Source organism: Prionailurus viverrinus, chromosome B4, assembly GCF_022837055.1.
Source record: "Prionailurus viverrinus isolate Anna chromosome B4, UM_Priviv_1.0, whole genome shotgun sequence".
Classification (NCBI taxonomy): domain Eukaryota; kingdom Metazoa; phylum Chordata; class Mammalia; order Carnivora; family Felidae; genus Prionailurus; species Prionailurus viverrinus.
Genome location: NC_062567.1, coordinates 62579151 through 62606405, shown reverse-complemented (window position 1 = coordinate 62606405; position 27255 = coordinate 62579151). Strand labels below are relative to the sequence as shown.

General features: G+C 36.6%; 1 protein-coding gene across 7 annotated transcripts in view; it reads left to right on the top strand.

Annotated features, from left to right (window-relative positions):
- SYT10 (synaptotagmin 10) overlaps nt 1-27255 on the top strand; it is a 69309-nt gene that overhangs the window by 17812 nt on the left and 24242 nt on the right. For all 7 annotated transcript variants that reach the window (XR_007154208.1, XR_007154209.1, XM_047868342.1 and 4 more), the window contains exons 2-3: nt 1057-1414; nt 15667-16234. Coding sequence is in view for 5 of the 7 variants with exons in the window: in XM_047868342.1 (XP_047724298.1) it covers nt 1057-1414; nt 15667-16234 (926 nt within the window). In the remaining 2 variants the exon portion in view is untranslated. The remainder of the gene's footprint in view (nt 1-1056; nt 1415-15666; nt 16235-27255) is intronic.

Genomic DNA, 27255 nt, shown 5'->3' with positions numbered 1-27255 from the left:
TGTAGAATGCCCTCCTACTGGAATTTGTCTTATAGATTTCTAATGATTAGCCTTGGGTTATGGGTTTGGGAAAGAAGACCACAAAGGTAGAGTGCCATTTTCATCACATCATATTAAGGGTGTGTACTATCAACATGATTCATTATTGCCAATAGTCACCTTGATCACCTGGTGAGGTCTCTCCAACTATAGTTACCCTTTTTTACTCCTTTCCATACTGTCTTCTCTGGAAGGAAGTCACTATGTGCAGTATGTGCACTATGTCCACACTTGAGGAGTGGGAGCTGTGGTCCACCTTCTTTAGAACAGAGTATCTACGTATATTGCTTGGAATTCTTCTGCACAGGAGATTTGTTTCTTTTCTCTCATTCATTTATTTACTCAATCTTACTAACTTTTTTTTTTACTATATTTCTTTGGATCATTTTACATAATGACCATATATTAATTTTGTGGTTATTTTGAAATAAGGATATTTTAGAGATACTTACATCATTAATTTGGGACGTTAGAAAGTAGGAACATGCAAGGTTATCAGAAAGGACCTAGGGAGGTTAAAAATATAACTACCAGTGTACCTCTTCTCTGTTAGTAACATATTATTCTTATTTAGACTACAGAAAGTGGTTTATACAAATATTTGATATGATTCCCTGCTTAGAAAGTGAGAAGTTTACATCTTTAGATAAAAGATGAAACAAACAGAAGCCTTCTTATTGTGTGCATTTTCTGAGTTTCTTAAGTTTCATAACTTCATAGCAGGTTATAAGTTGCCACCTTTCATTTTGCAAACTCTTGGACCCCTTGTACTGTTCTTTGAAATAATGTGCATACATCATGCCTTTTCTATACACAATTGGGATTTTTCATATATCTCCTTTGAGAATTTCCAGGCTTAATTATTAATCTTTCCTCCCTAACTTAAAAGTAAATTTTGAAACTCTAAAAAAGAAATCTGTTGATAATAACCATAATGTAAATTATCTCACTGTTTCTGCTCTTTTATGTACACTATCAGTGGATTAATATTTCTTTACATTGTGATTTTTTTTCCAGATATTTCGGTCAGCTTGTTAGCGGTGGTTGTCAGCTTCTGTGGCCTGGCCTTGTTGGTTGTGTCACTTTTTGTCTTCTGGAAGTTGTGCTGGCCTTGTTGGAAAAGCAAACCTGTGACTTCCAATGTCAGCACCCTTCCACAGAGCATTTCAAGTGCTCCTACTGAAGTCTTTGAGACCGAAGAGAAAAAAGAAGTTAAAGAAAATGAAAAGCCAGCTCTAAAAGCTGTTGAGCCTGCTATAAAAATTAGCCACACTTCCCCTGATATCCCAGCAGAAGTCCAAAATGCTTTAAAAGAACATTTAATTAAACATGCACGTGTGCAAAGACAAATTACTGAACCTACATCCTCATCCCGGTAAGAAAAGATCAAATATATAAAACTGTGCGTGCATGTATGTGTGTGCTTGTATGTGTGTGTGTGTGTGACCTTGTAAGGGGACAAAAATGGAGATGAGAAAGGAGCAAAGAAAAACAGGAGAAATGAGAATGACCTAAGAAACAGATCATTGAATAAAGAGGAAAAGGGCAAGACAGTTAAGCATCCAACTCTTGATTTCAACTCAGGTCATAATCTCGCGGTTCATGAGTTCGAGGCCTACATCAGGCTCTGAGCTGACAACATGGAGCTTGCTTGGGATTCTCTGTCTCTCTCTCTCTGCCCCTCCTCTTCTCATGCTAGCTCTCTGGCTGTCTCTGGCTCTCAGAAATAAATAAGTAGGGGCACCTGGGTGGTTCAGTCGGGTAAGGTCCAACTCGATTTCTGCTTAGGTCATGATCCCACAGTTCTTGAGATCAAGCCCTGAGTCGGGCTTCATGCTGACAGCACAGAGTCTGCTTAAGATTCTCTCCCTTCCTCTCTGCCTCTCCCCCATTCATTCATGCACACATGTTGTCTCTTTCAAAATGAAGAAGCATTACAAAATTAAATAAATAAATAAACCTTTAAAAAAAAAAGAGGAAAAGGGTAGGACAGAGGAAGTAAGGATGAGGGAAACTGAGGACAAAGGAGCCAGACAGGGAGCAATACCATGAAGGGGTTTTAGTAGAATTTAAGGTCTCAGTAAGATAATATAACTACTGACTATTATTTGTTAACTCTTTCCCTTGAAAGATCATTCCTTGATAGTTGCTACTTGCAGTCTCAGTGTAGTTTAAGTCAACCAATAAATATCAAGAAAACAGCTACTTGCAATGTCTGTCATGAAATCATCTGGAAGTTCACAATCAAAATTGAGTAACAGAGATTAATATTGAGTCTACAGTTGTTTAGTAACTGCATTGTCCACATGGAACCACTGGAAAATGCTATTTGAACACATACAGGCCAAGCCATACTGGGCAGAGTGTGGTAAATGCCACAGGAGTTTTGGTGAATATCCTGAGCACACTAAAGAGTGTATACAAAAGGAGGGAAATGAGAGCCTCATCATGGAGATATATTTTAACTCTGCTTGGAAAAATCAGCAAAAGATTGCTTGAATGAAAATAATTTGCTGTAATGTATTTCAAATTGAGTTAACTGTAAAGGAAACATAGATTTTTTTTTAATTTTTTAATGGTTATTTATTTCTGAGAAAGAGACAGAGCATGAACAGGGAGGGGCAGAGAGAGAAGGAGACACAGAATCCCAAACGGGCTCCAGGCTCTGAGCTGTCAACACAGAGCCCGACACAGGGCTCGAACCCGGGAACTGGGAGATCATGACCTGAGCCGAAGTCAGATGCCCAACCAACTGAGCCACCCAGGCGTCCCAAGGAAAAACACATTCTTGTGAAGAGTCATTTTTTTTTCTATTAAGGATCGTCTTCAGTCCTTAAAATGAATGACAAAGTAGTACTGGTTTTTCTCTGGTTCTCAGAAGTAACAACTAGTTTTACCCGAGGGCAGAGGAAAATCAGTGGTTTGGGAAGGCAAGTATGGTTTCCTGCTAAGTAACTGACTTCCTAATCTTCCCTTTCTACCTCTCTAAATCTAAGTAACATCTACACTTCCTGACATGACATACTTTTGTATGTTTAAAAATCTGTGAAATTGAAACACTGTGCATGGATCATGTTTGCCACTAGGATTGAAAGAATATTCAGTACATCTTTTGTGAAATAGAAAAGAATTGTATCAGAGGTGCCTGGGTGGCTCCGTCAATTAAGTGTCTGACTTTGGCTCAGGTCATGATCTCACACTCCGTGGGTCTGAGCCCTGCATCGGGCTCTATGCTTACAGCTCAGACCCTGGAGCCTGCTTCGGATTCTGTGTCTCCCTCGCTCTCTGCCCCTCCCCTGCTCGTGCTCTGTCTCTCTCTGTCTCAAAAATAAATAAAAACATTAAAAAAAATTTTTTTAAAGAAAAGAAGAGAATTGTATCAATAAATAAATCCACCTCTTTCTGAAATACATTCCAGACAAACAAGTAAGAATAACTGTTACTTTGGGGATAAGGAACTTTGGAATAAGGAGGATGGATGGAGGTGTCTTTTCCACGTTATGCTTTTCTGTGCTCTTTAAAATTTATAACCAATGTATGTCTCATAGTTAGTTTTTCTGAGTAGTGGCATTTAGGGTCATTTTTAATTTTTATGATTTCTATGTAATATGAATATATGTTAACTTAAACTTATCTATTATGGTTATTTAACTGAAATAATTATCCCCTGTGCCACTTTTAAAAACATTTATAAGAGGGGCACCTGGGTGGCTCAGTGAGTTCAGCATCCGACTTTGGCTCAGGTCATGATCTCATGGTTTGTGAATTCAAGCCCCACATCAGGCTCTGTGCTGACAGCTCAGAGCCTGGTACCTGCTTCAGATTCTGTGTCTTCCCCTCTCTCTGCCCCTCCCATGCTCATGCTCTATCTGTATCTCTCAATAATAAATACATGTTAAGAAAAATTAAAAATAAAAAAATATTTCTTTTTTAAATTTTTTTTCTCAACGTTTATTTATTTTTGGGACAGAGAGAGACAGAGCATGAACAGGGGAGGGGCAGAGAGAGAGGGAGACACAGAATCGGAAACAGGCTCCAGGTTCTGAGCCATCAGCCCAGAGCCCGACGCGGGGCTCGAACTCACGGACCGCGAGATCGTGACCTGGCTGAAGTCGGACGCTTAACCAACTGCGCCACCCAGGCGCCCCAAAAAAAATATTTTTAAGAAAAACTGCTTTAAAACTATCTGATTACTTGATTATCATTACTCTTATCACTGGCAACAGTGGCCAAATACAGTATTTAGTAAAGCCTTAAAGACACTCAGAAGTTTTAGAGTAAAAATGTTCAATTAATTTACAAAACATTTTTATTTATTTTGTATAAAACATTTTAAATATTGACAGCAGTATGTACATCAATCAGCTTAGCACTCAGAATCATTAAGCTCTTTTAGTTGATAAGTGCACTTTGTCCCCCAATCTTAAAAAAACATAAAGATTAAATTACACATATCTTGTATTTTCCAAGAGAAAAAGTAGAATACAAATTCATAGTTTTGCCAGAACTTTAATATTTCATCTACCTCTTTGAATTTCCTTGTTTATATGAGTGGCTGGGGAAGGAAGAAAGATTTATTTTTGAGCACTTGCAATTTGGTCACTATGCCAGGCACCCTTCCTGCTAATCCTGCCGACCTGCATGAAGTAAGTGTTATTAATTATTCCCATTACTTGTGAGTTAACTCAAGGCCCAGGGAAATTTACAATTTTGCCTAAAGTCATGCAGCTGGTGAAAGTTAGAATTCAAATTTATCCAGAATGATGGTTTCACATTTTTAAGCATTAAAGTCAAGGGGATATATAGTTTTTTACAATCAAAGATGTTGGTTACAGTCTGCTGAGGACAGAGAGTTTGGAGGTTGAAGAATGAGGGCATCTTCCTGCTCATTCTACTCAGAAATCTAAGATTGTACGTGGTTATTGTGAATGACTAGAGTCACGATTTTAATCTCTTTGGCCTTGAGATGAATTCCTTGCATAAAACTTGATTATACTTAGTTCTCAAAACCCCTCATCTACATTAATTCCTTCATCATACTAGAAATTACCTTTATATGGAAGGAGGAGGAAATTGCTGAGTTCATTATGCAGCCCACTTGGACACAGATTGAGGGCACATTATCATAAATCAGATTATTCTGCTCAAATCTTAACTTTCCACTGAAATGTAGCAAAATCAAACCACACACATACACACACATGCACACGCACACAATGAATTGGTTTTGTCACCTTATTAGGCTATGCCAGTTCCAGTCTGCCATTGGGACTCCCTTTTACTCGGCTCAGACAGTAGCTGACAAACATCTTACCCTTTCAAGTCTTATTTGTCTCTATAACTTAATAACATTTTGATTGGTTCAGAAATTAACAGCATTGCTGGAAACTGGAACATTTTCCAAGTTCTTATCTTCCTTTTCAAGTGCCTAGACACTTGGCCACATCAGCTTGCCAGCAGCCAAATGACTCAGGAGGCATCTCCGTATTTCTTAGTTATTAACATTATTCTAGCATGTATCTTGATTGATTGTTCATTCATTCAATAGTCTTATTCAGTAGATATTTACTAATGGGTATCATCAGTGTCTTATACACACCCTGTCCACTCTGCAAACTTAAGGGAGCAGGAAAAAAATTTACAACATAATGCAAAGATAAGACATGAAAGACCAACTTCAATATAAGGAATTACAAGTATAGACTGTGGTGGAGAATGTGGAATTCTGAGAACAGAAAAATTATTCCTAGTATGAGGCTTAGAAAAGGGCCAATAGGCAAAGGCTAAAGGAAATGAAGAATTCACATAAATGGCAATTGGGAGAAAGTTTGCATCCCAGATGGAAACATTTTATGTGAAAAGACCTAGAATAGGAAATGTTGCCATGAAAGTGGAATTTACTTGATCAGAAAACAGAGTTCAGTGGAGGAGTAAAACAGAAGAGAAAGTTGGCTGGACTCAAACTATATAAGGAGGCCTTGAAACCATGGGCAGGATACTCAAGGTCTGCCCTGTCAAAAATATTTGCAGCAGAAGAGTCCCTTGGATAAAGAGCTGTGTTCTAGGAAAATTAATTTGGCAACAGTTTATAGGACAGACTAAAGAAAAAGACATCTACTTGGAAACTAATACAGTAGTTCAGGCATGATAAAAATCAAGAAATAGCAAACAATAACCAAAAGACAAAAACCTGAGGGAAATTGTAAAGGAAGAATCTAAGATCCCTTATAAAAAACACTGTGACATTTTAGTCATTATGAGTGTAGCCTATACCTTTTAAAAGCCTGCCATTCAGGGGCACCTAGGTGGCTCAGTCGGTTGAGCGTCCGACTTTGGCTCAGGTCATGATCTTGCCATTCGTGGGTTTGAGCCCCGCATCAGGCTCTGTGCTGACTGCTTGCTCAGAGCCTGGAGCCTGCTTCAGATTCTGTGTCTCCCTCTCTCTCTGCCCCTCCCCCACTCGCACTCTGTGTGTGTGTGTGTGTGTGTGTGTGTGTGTGTGTGTGTGTGTGTGTCTCTCTCTCTCTCTCTCAAAAATAAATAAACATTTAAAAAATAAATAAATAAATAAAAGCCTGCCATTCAAACAATTACAATTTGATGATACCAAGCTACCATTCAAGCATTATGGTTCCATATTCCCCCACACATAGAGCTCTATGCTGCTTTCTTAGGCAGAAAATGCCGAATTCACTTGTGTATTGCTCTTGACACCTAGAAAGTACTGTAGGAACTCAGGTTATATTTGTTGGTCTAAAAAAAAAAAATCAACAAATGAATTTGATGACCTCATCCTATTGATCCAAATGGATACTTCATGATTGTCCACTAGAGGAGTGCTTGGTCTTTTGACTATCCCCACCTCTCGGCATCTGCGTTTTTGCTTTTGTGCTTCCTTCATCTGGGATGGTGACCTCTTTTTTATCTACTGTAAGATGTTTAAGGAAAATGCATTCCAGAGTCTACCTTCTCTGCCCAATTATGAGCTATTACCCTTTATCATTTGAAGCCATAGTTACAATCTAGCAATTATCTATTGTCCTAATATTTAGCTCTAGCTATTTGCCAAACTCGATGCTAAGTTCTCAGGAGAATAAGGCTGTGTAGCCTACTTTTATGCGCTCCTAATTTCTATCACTGTGTAGATACAGAATAAGTGTCAAGTGATGCTTCTAACTGATTGGGGTCATCTCCACTTCTCTGTGCTCTTTTAACAACAGCATCAGGTGGTGAGATAAACTGCCCATATTAGAAAGAGGTTAATGATGGTATACTCTCAGGGATGAGTTTGAGGGTCAATTTTCTGTGCATTCATTAATGGTATAGAGAAGAGGTGAATAATAAGTGGAAAGTAATTTGCTGAGGATGAGGAATTACATAGGTTAGCCACTGTTAGGATTCTAAATACCTTCTGAAAAATAATTGGGAAACCTAATGGCAGAGCCAGCTGAACATTAACAAAAGCAGGAAAATGTGCATAGGAAGAAATTGTCTTATATGTGTTCATGGACTTACAATCAGCTATGTATGGTTGCTTACAAAAGTAATTTTTAAAATCATTATATAAGAGAAATGAAAGAATTATATAAAAATACATAAAACTGGATTGTATAGTTTTCTTTAAGGGATTTTTTTTTTCAATTAAATTCCTCCTAAAAGCAGAAATTGCAATTATCCATTCCAGGGCACTGTAGGTAATGGAAAGCAAGATGTTATACAAAGGGAGAGTATAAAAGATATAAACCTAGGTAGGATGTCAAGAAGCAGTATTTACCCAAAACTGAGAGAACTGAGAACTATCTCTTTGAAATAAAATTTTATGAAACCTGCTGTACAGGTGCTTGAAATGGTTAAATAACCCTTTTCATGAAACATGTATTTGATAAATACACTAACTTCTTTTCTGAAGTGGGATGGCTCTTTGAACCAAGGTCAAAGACAAAACCTTATAAAATAAATTCAAACTTGGAGAGTTTGTTTTCTGGCACTGACAAATACCATCTCCTCTTTATAAGCACTAATTATGAATTGATTGGACTCTTCTTTATAATACAGAATATTCTTGGGAAGTTTGATTTCATGAGTCACAGGAATATTAGGGTAAATTGTTTTAAAAATTTTTTAACGTTTATTTATTATTGAGAGACAGAGACAGAGCATGAGCAGGGGAGGGGAAGTGAGGGGAGGAGACACAGAATCCAAAGCAGGCTCCAGGCTCCAAGCTGTCAACACAGAGCCTGACGCAGGACTCGAACTCACAAACTGCAAGATCATGACCTGAGCCGAAGTCGGATGTTTAACTGACTGAGCCACCCAGGCGCCCCTAGGGTAAATTGTTTTAATACAAACTCCAATTAACATTTCCTGAATCTCAGCATATGTTATTATGAAATTCATGAAAAGGTGAATAATACTTAGTTTCTGCTGTTATGAAGACTACAGTCTAGCACACGGGTTGAGGAATGGAAGACAGATGTGGAAACAAATAATTTCAATACACTGTTTGCAGACATCAGGAAGAGCATAACAGACTGAGAAATGGAGACTTGTATAGCAGGAGAAAAGCCAAGAGGTATAACTTGGAAGCCAAGTGAACAGAGTATGTAAATAACCAGGAATGATTAATTGTTAAGTGACCCTAATAAGGTCAGCTGGGATGAAGACCGTGAATTGCCCTGGGAGCTTAGCAAAGTGGGGAAGACATTGTTCACATTTCTAAGAGTGGTTATGGTGGAGTTGGGCATATGTAAAAGCTAATTAGAATATGTTTAAATAGAAGGAAATCAGACAGGGGCGCCTGGGTGGCGCAGTCGGTTAAGCGTCCGACTTCAGCCAGGTCACGATCTCGCGGTCCGTGAGTTCGAGCCCCGTGTCGGGCTCTGGGCTGATGGCTCAGAGCCTGGAGCCTGTTTCCGATTCTGTGTCTCCCTCTCTCTCTGCCCCTCCCCCGTTCATGCTCTGTCTCTCTCTGTCCCAAAAATAAATAAACATTGAAACTATAAATAAATAAATAAATAAATAAATAAATAAATAAATAGAAGGAAATCAGACAGGGGCGCCTGGGTGGCGCAGTCGGTTAAGCGTCCGACTTCAGCCAGGTCACTATCTCGCGGTCCGTGAGTTTGAGCCCCGCGTCAGGCTCTGGGCTGATGGCTCAGAGCCTGGAGCCTGTTTCCGATTCTGTGTCTCCCTCTCTCTCTGCCCCTCCCTCGTTCATGCTCTGTCTCTCTCTGTCCCAAAAATAAATAAACGTTGAAAAAAAAATTAAAAAAAAAAAAAGAAGGAAATCAGACAGTAAACAGACTGTCCTCAACTCTTTCAAGGAGTTTTGCTACAAATGTGACAGAGAAACAGTGTAGTACAGAGAGAAGAAGTGGTGTAAAGAAGTTTCCTTTAAGTTGGGAGAAACAATAGTGTGCTTTTATACTGATAGGCAGTGATTCAACAGAGAGGGAGGATTAATGCATTAAGCAGAGGGAATATTCTTCAAGGTAACAAGAGAAAAAATGGGATTTAGTATATAAGTGGAGGGACTGGCTTCAAGGCAAAACATATAGGTACAAATGCTGATATGAGGGTTGATGATAGTGGGAGTCTGCGGAAGGTTTCTGCTCTTTGCTTCATTTTTTTCTGAGTGCAATGGAAAGTTTGGTCCTTAATGTAGACTAAGAATGAAGAAGGTGGTGATGGAGGTTTGTAGAAAAATGAGAAGGCATGAAATAGTCGTCTTGTGAATCCAGGAGGTTGAGAGGGAGAAGGGATTGCTATGCTACATTAGAGTTTGCATGAGGAATGTGGTCACAAATTTAAAGTGGAGCAGTGAGGGGCACCTGGGTGGCTCAGGTGGTTAAGCATCCAACTCTTGATCTCTCGTGAGATCAAACCCCATGGGTTTGGGGATTCTCTCTTCCCCTCTTTCTCTGCCCCTCCTCCACTGAAGTGCATGCATGCACACACGTGTGCTCTCTTTCTCTCTCTCTCTAAATAAAAAATAAAGTAGACCAGTGAGAGTTGTTTTATGTATTTCTCCAATTGCATTCACTTGCACTTGTGCAGGTGTAGAAATGATGGAGACTTGAATTCAACCAGAGCCACAGTTTTGTCCTGCTACTAAGAAGGTAGGGAGCAACAGGGAATAGGGGATGTGTTAATGAGAGTGACTACTGATTAGCCATGAAATTAAAACTGGGTAAAGAGAGGGAAATGACATCAGGGAAATAGGGATTATGAAAAGGTGGTACAGACAATGGATTGGAGGTTCTGGTGAATTGGAAAGGTTGTCTGAGTTGGAGTGTAAGAGGGTCTGAGCTAGAAGGATAATGGGTGTTGATCAGAGAGAGGCATGCATGACACTGGGATTCTGGAGAGTTTGCAGCTAATGATGACAAAATCTATGTACATGGTAGTAGCTTGAGTAAGTAAAGAGCATCATGGTAGAAGGGGAGTTCAGGGAACCTAGAGGCCACAAGGTGGGAAGAGACATGTGCATTGCTAGCAGTTAGAACAAAAACATTGTCAAAGGCAGTGTTTTAGTGGAGCAGGAAATGAAATAATGACGACTTCAATGAGAGTGATGTAATCAACAGACTACTAAAAATAAGTAGTAATGGGGATATGACTTGCTGACTTGAGCTCCAGCACTGGGAGAGGTGGATGAAGGGAGAATGGTGTCAAAGCGGCAATGGAGAACAAGAGGAATGTACGACTGCCTGGCCTCCAGGCCAGTGGAACAGGATTGCAGGGAAAACATCAGCCACCACATGAGAGGGGCACACAGGAAACATGTCCTTGGAGAAAAGTCATGTTTCTACTGAGCAATAATGTGAGAACATTCAAAGAAGAGATTAAGGATATAGACGATTTTGCTGATGTCCAATTTTTATTTATTTACTTAAGTTTTATTCATTTATTTTGAGAGACAGTATGTGAGCAGGGGAGGGGCAGAGAGAGGGGGGGGAGAGAGAGAATCCCAAGCAGGCTCCACACTGTCAGTGCAGAGCCCAACGCAGGGCTCGAAGTCACAAACCACAAGATCATGACCTGAGGCGAAATCAAAACTTGGATGCTGGTGGACTGAGCCACCCAGGCTCCCTTCCAATTTTTATTTTAAAAATTCATTGTGACATATTATACAACTTAGTCTGCCTTCGCATATGTGGTGCTCTGCCTGTTATTTTTGTGCCTGTATTGAGTGAATCCTTGTTTCGAATTGAATAGAATAGGAAACAAATAAAGATGAAAACTTACTTTACCAGAAAACTTGATTTAGTCTTACTTTTCAAGACTTCTTAACTATGAAATGGGGCTGTAACCTTTAATATATGCTGACCGTCTCTGATACAAACTTCGATACCAACAAAAAACAAGGAAAGATGAATTCCATATAAACATATTAAAATAAATCAATAAAGTGCTGCTAAATATATTTTTGTTGTTCCTCTCTGATTTCTCAAGCAATATCTAAGGTAAACTGAACAGATGGTAAAGGCACTACAGTTAAGAGTAGGAGGATAAAGGTTTCCCACTTAAGGAGAAGAGAACTGGTAGGTGCTGAGAAGTGAGTTAATCAGAGAGTCTGTGTTGTCCAGAGCGGTGGCTGCAGGACATACTCCCATAGGAGTGACTCTGTGCCATCTTTGCACCCCCAAACAGCAACCCTAGACTTCAGATTGTCAGAACCAGAGAGTTCAGTACGGCATTTGCACCTTAGCTCCTTGTATCCTGAATTGTAATGATATTATCAGATGAGAAATTACAGTTTTCAGTCATCTAATATCTCACTGGGTCTTCACAATGTGAAAGGACTGTTTTATAGGGAAGGAGCGGAAAGCCCAAACAAGTTAAGGGACTTGCCCAAAGTTGCTCTTATTTTATAGGGAAGCTGGGAGCAAACTGTCTGATTCTAGTCCAGCACTTTGCCTACCTCATCTCAGTGTTAGGATCTTCAAGCACTTTCTTCTGGGTAGTAGGGAAAAGTTGGCTTGGTTTCCAGTGAGATTCCAGGACTCTACCCACACATCAACCAGAGCAGTGCTGTCTTTACATATTCAACTTCTGGCTTCTGATTTCGTTGAAGGAAGGGATCTGTTGGTAATAAATATTTGAAAATCACCATGGTAATGCATGCTATTCCTATGGCATTAAGTTAAGTTTGATCTATCTAGCTGCTGTCAGATATTCTAGGCAAGGTAGGGAAAGTTTTTCCTTCTCTATTGGAGAAATAGTTGGGTGGTGCCATCCTAGGGTTTGAAGGGTAAGAATGGGATCAGTAAAAGTAAAATGTCCTATACTTTGATTGGCTGGATATTTGTGAGACTAGCCACTTATCATATCATTCCAAAAGAGAAAAAGGAAAGGGGTGGGGGTCAGGGGGTGGGGTGGGGGGGAAGGGAAGCAAAAAGAAAAAGGTCTGTTTTGTCATGGCAATAGTTTAACATTGTAATAATTAAAGCTTCTCTTAACTGACTAGCTAAACTATGACTTAGATTATGCACTATTTACCCTATAATTAGGGCACTGGCTTACTAGAACAAAAACATTACTAATCTTTGATTCTTGCCAGAGGGGCTTTACAGCTGTACAATTATATTCACAGACATAAAGAAAGTGCTGATTTTTAGAGAGAGGTTAGAAGATTAAAATTTTGTTATATCGAAAAGTATGAGGGTGAAATTATGGAATCAACTTATAAGAAATAAGGAATTAACTTTTGGGGGAATTTTGCTTACAAAAGTTTTCTTTAAATATCACTACAGGGGCTCCTAGGTGGCTCAGTTGATTGAGCCTCTGGCTCTTGATTTTGGTGAAGGTCATGATCTCATGGTTCATGAGATTGAGCCCTGCATCAGGCTCCATGCTAGCAGCACAGGGCCTACTTAGAATTCTCTCTCTCTCTCCCTCTGTTCCTCCCCCCGTTCATGCACATGCTCTATAAATAAATAAGTAAATAGATAAATATTTTAAAAATGAAAATCATTACATAAGGGAAAGTGATTTAGGCAGAAATATTTATTCAACAATATATTCTAAATTGCTTAAGAACACTGAATATATAACTAAATTATATTAGACCCCTTTAGTAATTCAGAACATATACTACTTGTATTCTTTTTAAAATTATTCTTATTTTCACAAATACTCTCCAATGGTGGCCTGACCCCAATTTAAGCCCCTGATTCTATATAAGGAATAGATATAGAAGCTTAAGGAAAAAATGATATTCCAATACCAGATTAGCACTAAAGAATATCAAGAATTAGAATGGGATTAGCTATACCATTTTTATGGTATTTAAATAGTTTAATATTTCCATCCTGAGAATAGAAAATAAGCTAATTAAACATAAGAGAGTAAATTTGGAACACCTCAGATTATAATTCTGATTTTACATAACATAATTTACATAATAAAATTCCATTTTATTAATATACATAATGATATAATGAATAAAATTATTAAAGAATCATAGAATGATAGAGAATCGTAGAAATTAAGTGTTAGAAAACAGAAGTCTAACATCTCAACCTGAGGCATAAACCTTTTTCTTCAACATCTAACTTTGGTTTCTATACTTCATGTACACCATTTTGGACAGCTGTAGATATTTTTATTTTTTTTATTTAAAAAAAATTTTTTTTAACGTTTATTTATTTTTGAGACAGAGAGAGACAGAGCCTGAACGGGGGAGGGGCAGAGAGAGAGGGAGACACAGAATCGGAAGCAGGCTCCAGGCTCTGAGCCATCAGCCCAGAGCCCGACACAGGGCTCGAACTCACGGACCACGAGATCGTGACCTGAGCTGAAGTCGGATGCTCAACCGACTGCGCCACCCAGGCGCCCCTGGACAGCTGTAGATATTTTTAAATGCTCCCTTATATTAAGCCAAAGTCCGTCTTTACCTGTAACTTCCATAGATTCTTATTAATTCTGCCATGACAGTGCTTTAGAAATTAGAAGACAGATTACTCTCCTTTCTAGGTTTAACATCCTCAGCTCTTCAAATTACTGCTCAGATGGTAAAATGGCTAGGTATCTTACTTCTGGATATTCACTTATTTTTTTTTAATCCCTCTTAAATCAGTCCTTATGTGTGCATCAGTGAATCAAATATTAGTTAAACCAATGTCCTCAGTATTACTTAGTGTTTACTGTAAAAAATGTAGATCTGATGTAACAGACAACATAAGTGAATACAGGATTTTAAAGTAAGTGCTAGATAGATATTAAGTGTAAGAGAGAGCTGAAAGGAGAGTCAGGCAAAGACTAGTATAGAAAGCAAAACAGAAGTTGATGAGGATCTGGACTGAGTAGCAATAGAAATGGAACAGAATGGACAAGTATATGGAATGTTTCAAAGCAAACATCAACTGGATTTCGAAAATTGAGTAAATCTCATGAATGAAGGAAATGTGATTCAGAGCATACTGCAGATTCCCAAGCACAAGTGGCTGATAAATATGTTAGAGCTATTGTCTGAGATTGTGGAAGGGAGAACTAGTTTGAGAGCAAAAGGCAGAAAATGATTTTGCTTGAGTTTGGGGGAAAATTAAGATATCCACTTAGAAATCTCCCTTTGAGATGTGTAAATATGGGACTAGAAGTTTACATATCTGAGATATATGCAGGGAACCACCAGATTTAAGATGACAGTTATAGTTCAAGAATTGATGATTAGTCTACTGGAGAGACTAAGGAGAATAAAGAACTAAAGACCTGGGACTAAGCCTTGAGGAGACACATAAGTTGACACGGCTCATACCAGAAATCACAGATGAAGTAGAAGAGAAGCAGATTTTAATGCAAGTCACATTTACAAGACAATGGTAAGTTGATATAGCTAATGTTCCAGAAATGTTGACTAGATGAATGGTAACAGTGATAAAGGAAAGTCAGTTTGAATTCTAAAAAACTCTATTAGGTTGGACCCAAATTCTAAAAGTGTATATTTTTAGTCCTTAGAATTTCTGAAGCTCACTCCATGTTGAAAAAAGGAAAATGTACTAATTTTGGCTGTCACCACTATATATTCTTTTCACAAGTAAATATTCATTTAGTTATCTTAAGTATTAGGAATAATTCCTTAAGTATTAGGAATAATTAAATAGTATTAGAATAGGTGGACTTATGTTTTTTATTGTAATGGGGCAGTCACTAAAAACACGAAATTCATGAGATACAAAAAATTCAGATATAAAGAAACCAGTCATCAACATGATTTGTCTACACAAAAATTACAAGATATAACCAGATGATTTATGATTTGTGGTATTTTGTGGAATACTAAACTTTGTAACTGTGTTTCTTCACAATTGTTTTTAATTATGTCCTTATGATTGAGAGTAAAAAATTCCAAAAGTTCATAAAAATGTACATTTGAGTGTTTCAGATATTTCTATAATTTTAGAAGTCTTTTCCTTTGAATATTGCATTTCTGGTTTTTCGAAAGTAGCTGTGTGTGTGTGTGTTTGCGTGTGCGTGCATGCATGTGTGTCCATCCGTTTTTCTATTTATACAAATGCAATGCTTTACATTATCCTGGGGTGGGGGAGAGTTTATATGCCACTGTATAATATTGTCATCAAAATGATCTACCTAAATTATCTTGTGTGTACATGTGTGTATATACAGCCACAATTCCTTCAGGAGACACCTACCAAGGCAAATGCAGGTTTCCAGTGTTGATTTTAGCATGGGCACAGAACCAGTTTTACAAAGAGGAGAAACAACAACCAGCATTGGGAGGATAAAACCAGAGCTCTACAAACAGAAATCCGTTGACTCTGAGGGCAACAGGGAAGAAGATGTCAAAACCTGTGGGAAACTTAACTTCACCCTCCAGTATGACTATGAAAATGAACTTCTGATTGTTAAAATTATCAAAGCCTTAGATCTCCCTGCTAAAGACTTCACAGGCACTTCTGACCCTTATGTGAAGATGTATCTTCTTCCAGATAGGAAAAAGAAATTTCAGACCCGTGTGCACAGAAAGACTTTAAATCCTCTATTTGATGAAACTTTTCAGTTTCCTGTAGCATATGATCAACTAAGCAACCGAAAACTACATTTCAGTGTATATGATTTTGACAGATTTTCTAGACATGACATGATTGGGGAAGTGATTCTTGATAATTTGTTTGAAGTCTCTGATCTCTCCAGGGAAGCCACAGTGTGGAAAGATATTCATTGTGCTACCACAGTAAGTAATAATTCCACCAAACTATTTTTTTTCACCTGTAGTAGTATATAAAACTAATTATCATTCAACTTATTGGAATGAGTTTACAAAGTTACGGAATTTATGTATTAAGAACATGCAAAGGTAGGATTTGATTACGTATGTAATAATAATTTAGGCACTTGCACCATATTAGTGACTATGTAAATAAAAAAAACCCAGCTCTTGTAAGTTAACAAAAATAGTAGTTCTTTTCTTTTGTAAAATGTTTATTTTATAACCTATTCCCAGCACTCAGTTTCCTCATAGTTAATATTGAGTGACTTTCATTATTTCAGATATTGTTCCTCAGATCAAACCTAAAATGTACTTTGATGATATTTGGAAAAGCCCTTGGTTTAGTCTAAAACAGCCCATTTCTTCAGAAGGTTTCATGGAATAGACACAATTACAGAATTTGAAATGTTGAATGAGCAGAAGTGATTGTTTATATTAGAATTTTTGTTTTACATTACAAAACTCTCTTAATATAAAATAATAACTTTAATATTGAAAATTTGGAAAACAGTAAAAAACATAATACAAAATAAAATACTCCATAATGCTACCAATTACATATAATATCATGGCATATTGCTTTGTAAATTTTTTCCATACATGTTTTGAAATTATTGTTCAAACTAAGTTTCAGGGTACCTGGGTGGCCCACTTGGTTAAGCATCCAACTCTTGATTTAGGCTCAGGTCATGATCTCATGGTTTGTGGATTCGAGGCATGTGTTGGGTTCTGTGCTGATGGCACTGAACCTACTTGGGATTTTCTCTCTCTCTCTCTCTCTCTCTCTCTCTCTCTCTCTCTCTCTCTGTCCCTCCACTCTCTCTCTAAATAAATACGTAAGTAAGTAAATAAATAAATAAGTAAATAAATAAATAAATAGTTCAAACCACGTTTAAATTTTTTCCCACTGATTTTCTTTTATGTTACATTTGTTTTATTGTATAATGTTTAAATATATGATCTATTTACCTAACCATTCTCTTACTGTTGAACATTTGAGTTAGGCATAAATTTTGGTATACTAAAAATTTTTATGTTCTTATTTACACAAATCTGTTTTATTTAAGATTATGTATCTAGGATAGAATTATGGAATTGGAATTAGAAAACTGGTCACTTAGGTTAGATTGCAGAATTGTATTGATTTGTTGGTTTTTAAATGGGTACATTTAATTTTTTACCACCAGGTTGTCTTTAAGTATTTACCATCTTTTGTCAAAATTTTACCAAAATTTATAAGCTTAAAATGTAGAAGTCCTTACTAGAGATAAGGGATAATTTTAAAAATAAGATAATTTTTAAAAAATATATTAAAAAATAAAAATAGGAAATTATATTTTAATACAGAGTAGCTGCTGTTTTTTAATTTTTTAGAGAGAGTATGTCAACAGGGGAAAGGGCAAAGGGAGAGAAAGAGAAGGAAAGAATCTTAAGCATGCTCTGTGCTCAGTGCGAAGCCCAACTCGGGGCTCAATCCTACTACCCTGGGATCATGACCTGAGCCGAAATCCAGAGTCAGATGCTCAACTGACTGAGCCACTTAGGTGCCCCAAGAGTACTCCTTTTACTTTTTCCCCCATCAATGTTTTACTAATGAAAACCAAAATTTGGGGTCATTATATTTTCACTAAGAATGATATAGATAAGATCATTTAAAATTTTATACTTCCAGTTTGTTGAATTGCATCATCATAACATTCTCACTTGTTGGGTCTTTATTTCTTGGTTTCCACTGTGAAATTTATTAGGGAACAAAGAAGAAATTTTGAAACCGGATCATATTTCAAAGATACATTGGAGCTCTTTTAATTTCATGTTGTTTTTTACTTTATTACTTATATTCCTATAGTGGAAAATCTGCAAATGCAGATAATAGTTAATTGTTAGGTTATTTCTTTCTTGATGCCCCAATCTTAAACTATCCCTTCTTTTTTATTCATTCAATAAATATTTGCTAAGTGCCTAGTATGGGTTTAGCATGTTCTAAATATTTAAGGATGCAAAAAATTGTTTTAAAGCATGTTCTTGGGCCCATATGGAAAATCTAGGATAATTTCCCCATCTCAAGATTCATAATCTTAATCATATCTGCAGAGTCCTTTTGCCATGTAGGCAACATATTCATAGGTCCCAGAAATTAGGATGTGGCCATCTTTGGGGGTACCTTTATTCTGATTACCACATCTATACACATTTTCGCTTCAATATTCTGGATACAAAAATAAGTGGGTAATAACAAAATACATTATTAAATTATTCTAGCCAAATGACATTTCTCTGTAACTGGAACATTGAGGTACATATTGTTCTAGATACTATTTACGGGTTTTCTTTTAGGAAGATCGTAATGAAACCTACATTTCTTGACTATGGGACCCAAGTTCACAATATATGATAGTATCATCTTTATGCGTAGCATAGTGTTTAATTAAAGCTTCTCGTCAGCTTTTGAAAAATCATTAAGCAATTTTATATTTCAGATTAATGAAAACAATATGGGTTGAAATTGCTTAAGTGACTATCTTTTCTTACACACTTTTAACTTCAAGTAATTTCATACAGAAATACAGAGTTTCCTACAAAGAAGGAGAAAAAAGGAAAGAGATAGAAAGAAATGTAGTCATATGCCCTCACTTACCCAAGTTTTGTAGAAACCTGCAAAGGTGATCCAACTATGTGAACAGAGATATAAAAGAATTTAAGTAACAGATAAAACATATATTTGAATTAAAATACTAGTTATCTTTATATTATGAGACACTAATGATAAATATAGATAAATACCTAGTTAAGTAAACACAGATCTAGAAAAACCATTCTTATAATTTAAGGTTCTCATACTGAGATAATCATGTGTATTTTGTTTTCTATTTATTATTTTTTTTTTTGAAAGAGAGTGTGAGCGCGGGAGGGGCAGAGAGAGAGAGAAAGACACAGAATCTGAAGAAGCTCTAGGCTCTGAGCTGTCAGCAGATAGCCTAACACAGGGCTCAAACTCACAAGCTGTGAGATCATGACCTGAGCCGAAGTCGGACACTTAGCCAACTGAGCCGCCCAGGTGCCCCAATCATGTGTATTTTAGACAGTGCCTTTATATGCTACAAACGTCCAAGTTAAAAATTCTAAAATTTAGTAAAAAAAATTTTTGTCACCAACTTGAAATAGTTGATATATCTTTAATGTTTAATGAATCTCCTGCTTTACTAATATCAATTGATGTAAATGCCATGGACCTCTTTTTCTTCTTCAGGCCAATGACATAATTATTAATATAGAACTCTATGGAAATAAGAGTTGCTGCTTTTTTGTGATTGTTGTTTTTAATTATTTTATGTGTCTTATTCCAAAAAATTTTCATCTTAGAGTATCTGTCACAATTTTTTTTCCATATATCCAGATGCCTGTCCAAGGCCCTGTTCAAAAAAATCTTCCTAGGCCGGTTCATTAAATGAAATTGACTTTTTTCCTATGGCATTAGATTCAAACAACTTCAATTTGATTACATAAGAATTTACTGAGAATCACCTATGTACAAAGTTTATACTTTAGTAAAATACAAATTTAAGGGGCGCTTGGGTGGCGCAGTCGGTTAAGCGTCCGACTTCAGCCAGGTCACGATCTCGCAGTCCGTGAGTTCGAGCCCCGCGTCAGGCTCTGAGCTGATGGCTCAGAGCCTGGAGCCTGTTTCCGATTCTGTGTCTCCCTCATTCTCTGCCCCTCCCCCGTTCATGCTCTGTCTCTCTCTGTCCCAAAAATAAATAAACGTTGAAAAGAAAAAAAAAATTAAAAAAAAAAATACAAATTTAATAAAATTTAATAAATTTGTATTTGATCAAGAACTTTAATAGAAGAAACAAAGAAATAAAGTATATGTTAATGTATAAATAATACTATATAACATTTTCCTGAAAACCTCCACAAATACGGTCTTGTTCACATATACATTCTCTCTCTCTCTCTCTCTCTGTCTCTCTCTCTCTCTCTCTCCTCTCATGCAGACTATGTCTAATATGAAAATGGTTTATAAGACCACCATATGAGGATGATAGAATTCTGAATAAAGGAAAGGGATGTTCCTTGACAAGGAAACAGCATGAGGAAAAGGAAATAAACAAGACTAGCACGTTTTCAGGTGGAAAATAGTAGACTTGTGTGGAATATGAGATGAAGGAGGGACTAAAGGGAACCAAAAGTAGAATGTTCTATTTCAACTACAATCAGTAAGGCCTTTAATGCTGTGGGAATTTATATTTGTTTTTATCAGGAGAATAAAACTAGTGGAGCTATCATCCTATATGGCTTCAGTGTGTACAGTGGGTAGGAGTAAAGGATCATGAAATGTAGGGGTCCAGGTAGGAGTCTAGATTAAATGAAATAGAGACTGGAGTAGGCTGGGAGCCATGGAAATGGAAAGAAGCTAGTATCTGCCGATGGAAGCACTGTCTGTAGCACATATTTATACCTTGTCTGAGTAGATGTCTCATGTCTTACTCTTCCCTCTGAGCTGGAAGACAGAAATCACCTTGTGTACCTCTTATATTCTTCTCAGCATATATGAGCACTTAGTGATTAGTCAATAAATACTTGTTGAATAAATTAACATAGCAAATTTTCACACAAGGTCAAGTGTGAGAATGTTTGTTAGTATAAATCTGCCACTACCAGAGGGAAAAAACAATGCAGTATTGTACCCTATTGATTACAAATTAATAAATATTTTCTTAGTTCTATTTGTTAACATCATCTACCTTCTGTAAGAAAAAATGAAAAACTTTGTGGCATAAATTCTTATGTAAAATAAAGCAGGAATATTTTATTGTCAAAACTCCATCAGGTTGAAACATATTTTGTACTCACAATTTAATTACTAATTATGTCTATACAAGAATTAACATTTTTATCAGGAATCAGGGTTTTTTAAAATTTAAGATTGAATGGCAAAGGATATAAAAAAAAGGTATGCCTTAATTCTTTACAAAAAATTAATTTTCACTTTAGGCATCATCCTACTATATATCAGAAATATGGCAAGCCAGTCATGCACTAATATAGAAAGTTGGCAAAAATGGTAGAATACGTTTGCAATGTATGCTTTATACACATTTACTTTTTAAGCTATGTAAAAGTGGATTTGTCCAATTTTTAATTCACTTATTTTCAAAAAGTCAATCAGTATAAAGACTAATGTATTTTGAATATTTAAATATAGTGATGTCATGCACACTCAAGAAGCCACTGAAAGTATAGCTAGATAAAGAAAAGCTTGTCTTTATTTTTTTACTAGAACTTTATCTTACATATTTATTTACTCATCTATTCAATGAACATTTTTTTTCAGCACCAACGATGTTCTAGACAAGAATTCTCACAGGAAAAAAGGGTATATGTACATAACCACACTGACCTAGTTTACAGCTATAAAGTACTTGAATCTATTATCTTTTAACTAAGGATCTGTCAAGTTTGAAAGAAAGAAACTGTTATGTTCATTGTACCAACCAGAGTACTAAATGTACTAGCTGAGCTTGAGTTTGAAGTAATGTATTTTAATATCTGTGACTAAAATTTCTTTAAATGTTTAAAAAATTGTTTTTAATTTGTTTTCTTATTTCTAGTGATATATTTTTAATTTTTCTGAGCATCCTGGGTCTATCCCAGGATCAAAATAATGCTGGTTTTTGTTTTGCTTTGCTTTGTTTGCATTTAGCTATCAATTCACTTTTAAAGTTTGCTAACTATGGAATAATGGGTTAGCCAGTAACATTTTAAAGAATGGCAAAATTCCAACCTTCTTCTAAAGAAAAAAGTGTGGTGAAAGGCAAGGTGGGAGAGAGTAAACCTTTTTGGTCAGGGGCTGTCCCGCTACATCTCCGGAGTGCAGCAGCAGGATTATAGTCATAGGCCTGCAGACTGGGACAATGAACCCATATCTGCTCCTCCTTAGCGTTCCTAATTTTCTATTTCATCTCTGGAGTGTCACAGATACCACATCTGCTAAAGGGCCACCATTAATTTATTATTAACTTACATGATGCAAATAAATTCTATAAACCTATCAGATCTTTTGGTCTTAGATCATTTTGCAAGAATTTATAGGAAGTATCTTTGTTGCAATATAAAATCAAATTAAAATTAAATTCAAAATAATAGAGTCTATCATAGACTATCAAAAGATTATGTGAGTTCCCAAACCTTGGCTCTTGGCCTTAACACCTGCTCAACTCCAAAAGATTGTTAAAGGACTCTAACGCAATCAAGGAAACAAAGCAGGAACAGACCCATAAAAACACAACAAACTGGTGGTTGCCACAGGGGAAGAGAGTGGAGAGATGGGCCAAATGGAGGAAAAGGAAATAAAAATAAGGAAATTTGTCTCATGAATATTTGGAATTCAATAAGTCACCATAGTTGTTTATATTATTTTGACAGTTAAGTCACATCTGTGTACATTTAGAGAGCAATTTGGTCTGTTTTGACTACCTTTGCATTTTACATAAAATACCTCAGGCAAATTGGCTTTAAAATAGCTCATAACAATTATATTAGCCTTTTATTATCAGTTTAAGCAGTAGATTCCTGTAATATTGATTATAGTATTTTGTTTCACACAACAAAAAAAGTTAATGCATATCCAATACTTAAATGTATGTATGCCACCAGTTTTAGTCTTAATTCAAAACTGAACCCACACTTGCTAAATAAATACAGCATTGTTGGGTGAGCACACTAAGACATTTTGAGTCATTAAAAGAATATCACAGATTGGTAGCCAAAGCTGACCATATTTTAGTCATAACATTTGGGGTTGCTCAAAAGGCAAGATAATTTTTTTTTTGCCTAAATTCATTGCATCCACATAATTTCCAATTTAAATTCCTACCTTGCTCAACTTGTAAAGATTATAATGCTATCTAACTTCTCTATCATCCTTGGCTCTCTTCCTCTCCCTCTCCACCATTCCCCTCCTCTTCCCCTTTTCCTGGCCCCCCCTTCCCATCCCACCCCCTTCTTCCCCTCTCCCTCTCTGGCTATTATTGGAAGGAGAGTAGCCCAATCACTGAAGAATTTAGGCTCTGGGACAAACTAACAACCTTTGCATCCCTGCTGTGTCACTTATGACTTTGAATGAATCTATGGCTTTGAGCAAGTTACAGTCTCTCTAAGCCTTAATTACCTTATTTATAAAATGGGAATTATGAGAAGGCAAACCACAGTTTGTTGAATACAGGAAATAAAATAAGTGCTTAGCAGAGTCAGGCATTTGTAAATGCTCCCTGTATGTTAGCTGCCAAAAAGTTATTACAGAATGATGCAGGATATGGTTTTGGTTGTTGATGTCACTTACATATTAAATAGGAATAGAGATCTTGGTGCAAAAAATGGTTATGTCTTAATATTATGGTAGGAGATAGTTTTAGGTGGTACGCTTTTCTATTTAGGGTAGAAAGTTTTGTGTAAAGAGTTAAATTAAATCTTTTTAGTTACTATATGGCGTGATTCAGTGAGTATATGATTTTTAAATGAAGTATACACTTACAATGTTACATCACACGCCTCTCATCTGCACCCTGACTTGACTCTTCCTTTTGCACTGGGCACTTCTCTTTGTTCCTTCACCAACCTGTACATGCACTTATTAAAAAGTGCATCTTGTAAAACTTCAGGAGCTAAAGATGCTAGATGTAGTCCATGTGTCCCTTTAGGTTCACTCTCTACTATTCTCCACCCTGTCTGGTACCTCAGGGGGCTGGCCTATTAGGTCTACCAACACTGTTGACACTGTTCTCGGAGTTCTGGCAAGAGACATTAGGGCAGGAGGAGAATGTCATTTGGATGTGTATTCTCTCATCTTTCTCTTGAGAGATTGCCTCAGGCTGGCCGTGTCCTTCACCTGAGGGCACAATTTCTCTCAAAGCAGCCTTTGCTTTTCACCATTTTTCCTTCCGAGTCCAGGTAATGGTTCTCCCACCCTTGTCCTTTCAGACTTAGAAGTAGGGCATCACGGCCTCCCCTCTTCCCAGCAGCCAGGTGCAGTACCATCTCTGGTGGTTTTCTACCCCGGCTCACATCTCTGTAGATAGTCTATTCAGTAAGCCCTCTGGAAATAGTCTAATTTGTGTGTGCCACCTGTTTCCTCCTGGATCCCTGACTGATAACCTAAAGAAAGAAAAAAAAGATTCCTAATTACAAACAGGTTAATTTCTTGTAACCTTGAACTTTGCCTCGTGTCTGGGCTATTCTGTGTGTTCATTGCCTTTAGTCCTTCACAAGCTTGATAGTAAGACAAGGCCTTCAACTGCAGAAAGTGAGAAAGAACCATGGCCGTGCTAACATCCTCTCATCTTTATACACAGAGAATTGCAAAGGAACTCCTTAAAATGGAATTTCACATTTTCATCACAATTGAGAAAGTCAGAATTTCTGCTTCTTAAAAATCAAGATTTCAGACAAATAACACATTATTTATTAAGAATAGTCTGAAAAAAACTCTATGTTAATAAGTTTCAAAACATATTTATGTGCCTAATTTCCTACTTAAAAATTTTTAAATAGAAACACTTATCAAATATTATGCATGTCCCTGGTTTTTTAAGTAAAATCTACTGAATAATTTAACCTTTTCTTAATAGTGGTGATCTTTATGACCATCAGTTGTTATAATAAATTTAAAAAGCAAATTTTTATTTCTGTCCATTACTCTTCCATTATAAGTACACATGCTTCCTGCATTCCTTACCTTTCCAATTTGTTGCTTTTGGGTTTCTAAAAGAATATTTACACTGAGAGAATTGTGTACAAATAAAATCAATGTCTTAAATAATGACCTGAGATCTTTTTCTCAGAGTAAAATGCTTGAACTTACAATAGGTCAGAAGACTTTTCATATTAACTTAAAAATTCTGGTGTGTGTTTGGAGTAGAATTTTTTTTTTAATTTTTTTTTTCAACGTTTATTTACTTTTGGGACAGAGAGAGACAGAGCATGAACGGGGGAGGGGCAGAGAGAGAGGGAGACACAGAATCGGAAACAGGCTCCAGGCTCTGAGCCATCAGCCCAGAGCCCGACGCGGGGCTCGAACTCACGGACTGCAAGATCGTGACCTGGCTGAAGTCGGACGCTTAACCGACTGCGCCATCCAGGCGCCCCTGGAGTAGAATTTTGAGAACACTCATATCTAGATCATGTGATCATATTTTAGAATTGCTAGAAAGTTCAATTTAGTCCTTTAATTTTATCATCTAGAAAATGAAGGCCAAGGAATGTTAAAAAAAATCACTTATGTCCATCCAGCTGGTTAATAGGAGATCCAGAACTATATTTTAAATCTTTAATCAACTCTTAGTCCAGTGTTCCTTGTCTTGAATTATGTTGGAGTGTTACTGTTCTTGGAATATACTAAAAAGAAATAAAGAGAATTTCTTTTTAATATGGGAGTTCAACTTTTGGCTTACAGAGTTGAAATCTCAAAATATTTATGTAGTTGAATTAAAGACATTTTCAATATGATACTTATGACAAAAATATGCTTAAGGCTTTTAAAATTTATAATCTTGTCAAATCTGTCTTGTTAACAACTTTTATTAAAATGCATGGAGAGCTAAACAATGACTCTCTTGGCCTTATTCAAAAGGAACAGTTGCAATCAATGTTATTTCAGGAAATTTCTAGGCCATTTTTCTCCTCTTAGATGGAACTAGTGAAAAAAATCCATATTTGGGGTATAATTGAATTTTACCACTTGTGTCTTACTGTATTTTAATGTTTGGAAGTTGCAAAAGATAAGGAGAAACTTTTCAGGGAGCTTCTGGGTGGCTTGGTCAGTTGAGCTTCCAACTCTCGATTTCAGCTCAGGTCACAATCTCATAGTTCCTGAGTTTAAGCCCCACGTTAGGCTCGGTGCTGACAGTTCAGAGCCTGGAGCCTGCTCAGGATTCTCTTTCTCCCTCTCTCTGCCCCTCCCCTCAAAAAAAATTTTTAAAAAATGAATAAAAAAGGAGAAGGTTTTCAGCCCATGACATTCTAGCAGTATACCTGCATCTGTTGTAAGTTTTAGGAATTCATTATAGTTTTAAAGGTACCATTGAGTTAAATGTGTTCCTTTTTGCACTTTACTAATTTAATTATTATTAACATGCTCTTATATAGTGAAGAGAATATGCAGTTGACTTTTAAATGTGAATGTTTAAACTATTCTCCTCCTTCCCTAGAGTAGACTGCATTAAACAGTTTCCTATAAATCAGGTAACTGATTTCCTAATTTCTAAAAAATTTTTTCAAGGACATATAGTTACTCATCTCTTGGCTTTGAAATCTAAGGCCATGAAAACAATTTAAAGTTTTTTGTCCTGGCTAGTAAAATTTGAAGCATTGTTTCTGCTGGGGAAGGTTAAGAGGGAAAGAAAAGTCTACAGGAACTTAAGTGAGTGTAGTTTCATTAGAAGCCTGGCTCTGCTGCCTTCTGGCTCCATTACTTTGGGTAAGTTTCTTAACATTTCTGACCTCGTTTCTTTGTCCATATAAAAAAAGGTGTATAATAATATCAACCCAACAGGAATATTTTGAAAATAAAATGAGATAATAAATGTGAACTTCTTGTACAATTTAAAGTTGCCAAGTGTCATTTATCCCAGCATGCTGTAATCTTGCACACAAACATCTGTTTGTTATCCACCTGATTGCTAAGAACCCAGTTTCTTCCATGTTTTAAATTTCTTACCCTAATAATTAAATTTCCTAAGTGAATCACCTTTATGTTTTTTTTTAAATGAATGAGATAGTTTTCCTTTACTCTTTTCTTCAATCTTGAACTTGAATAAAATAGGATAGTATTATAAAAGACTATACCATGGTATATATCAAATTCAGTCTTTCTATAAATTTAATTCACTAAACCAGAGATTTTACTGAGTATCAGTTTTACTCATGTCTTTAGAGTGCCTTTAAATTTTTAAATACTCTATGCACAGTCCCACACCCCATGGTAA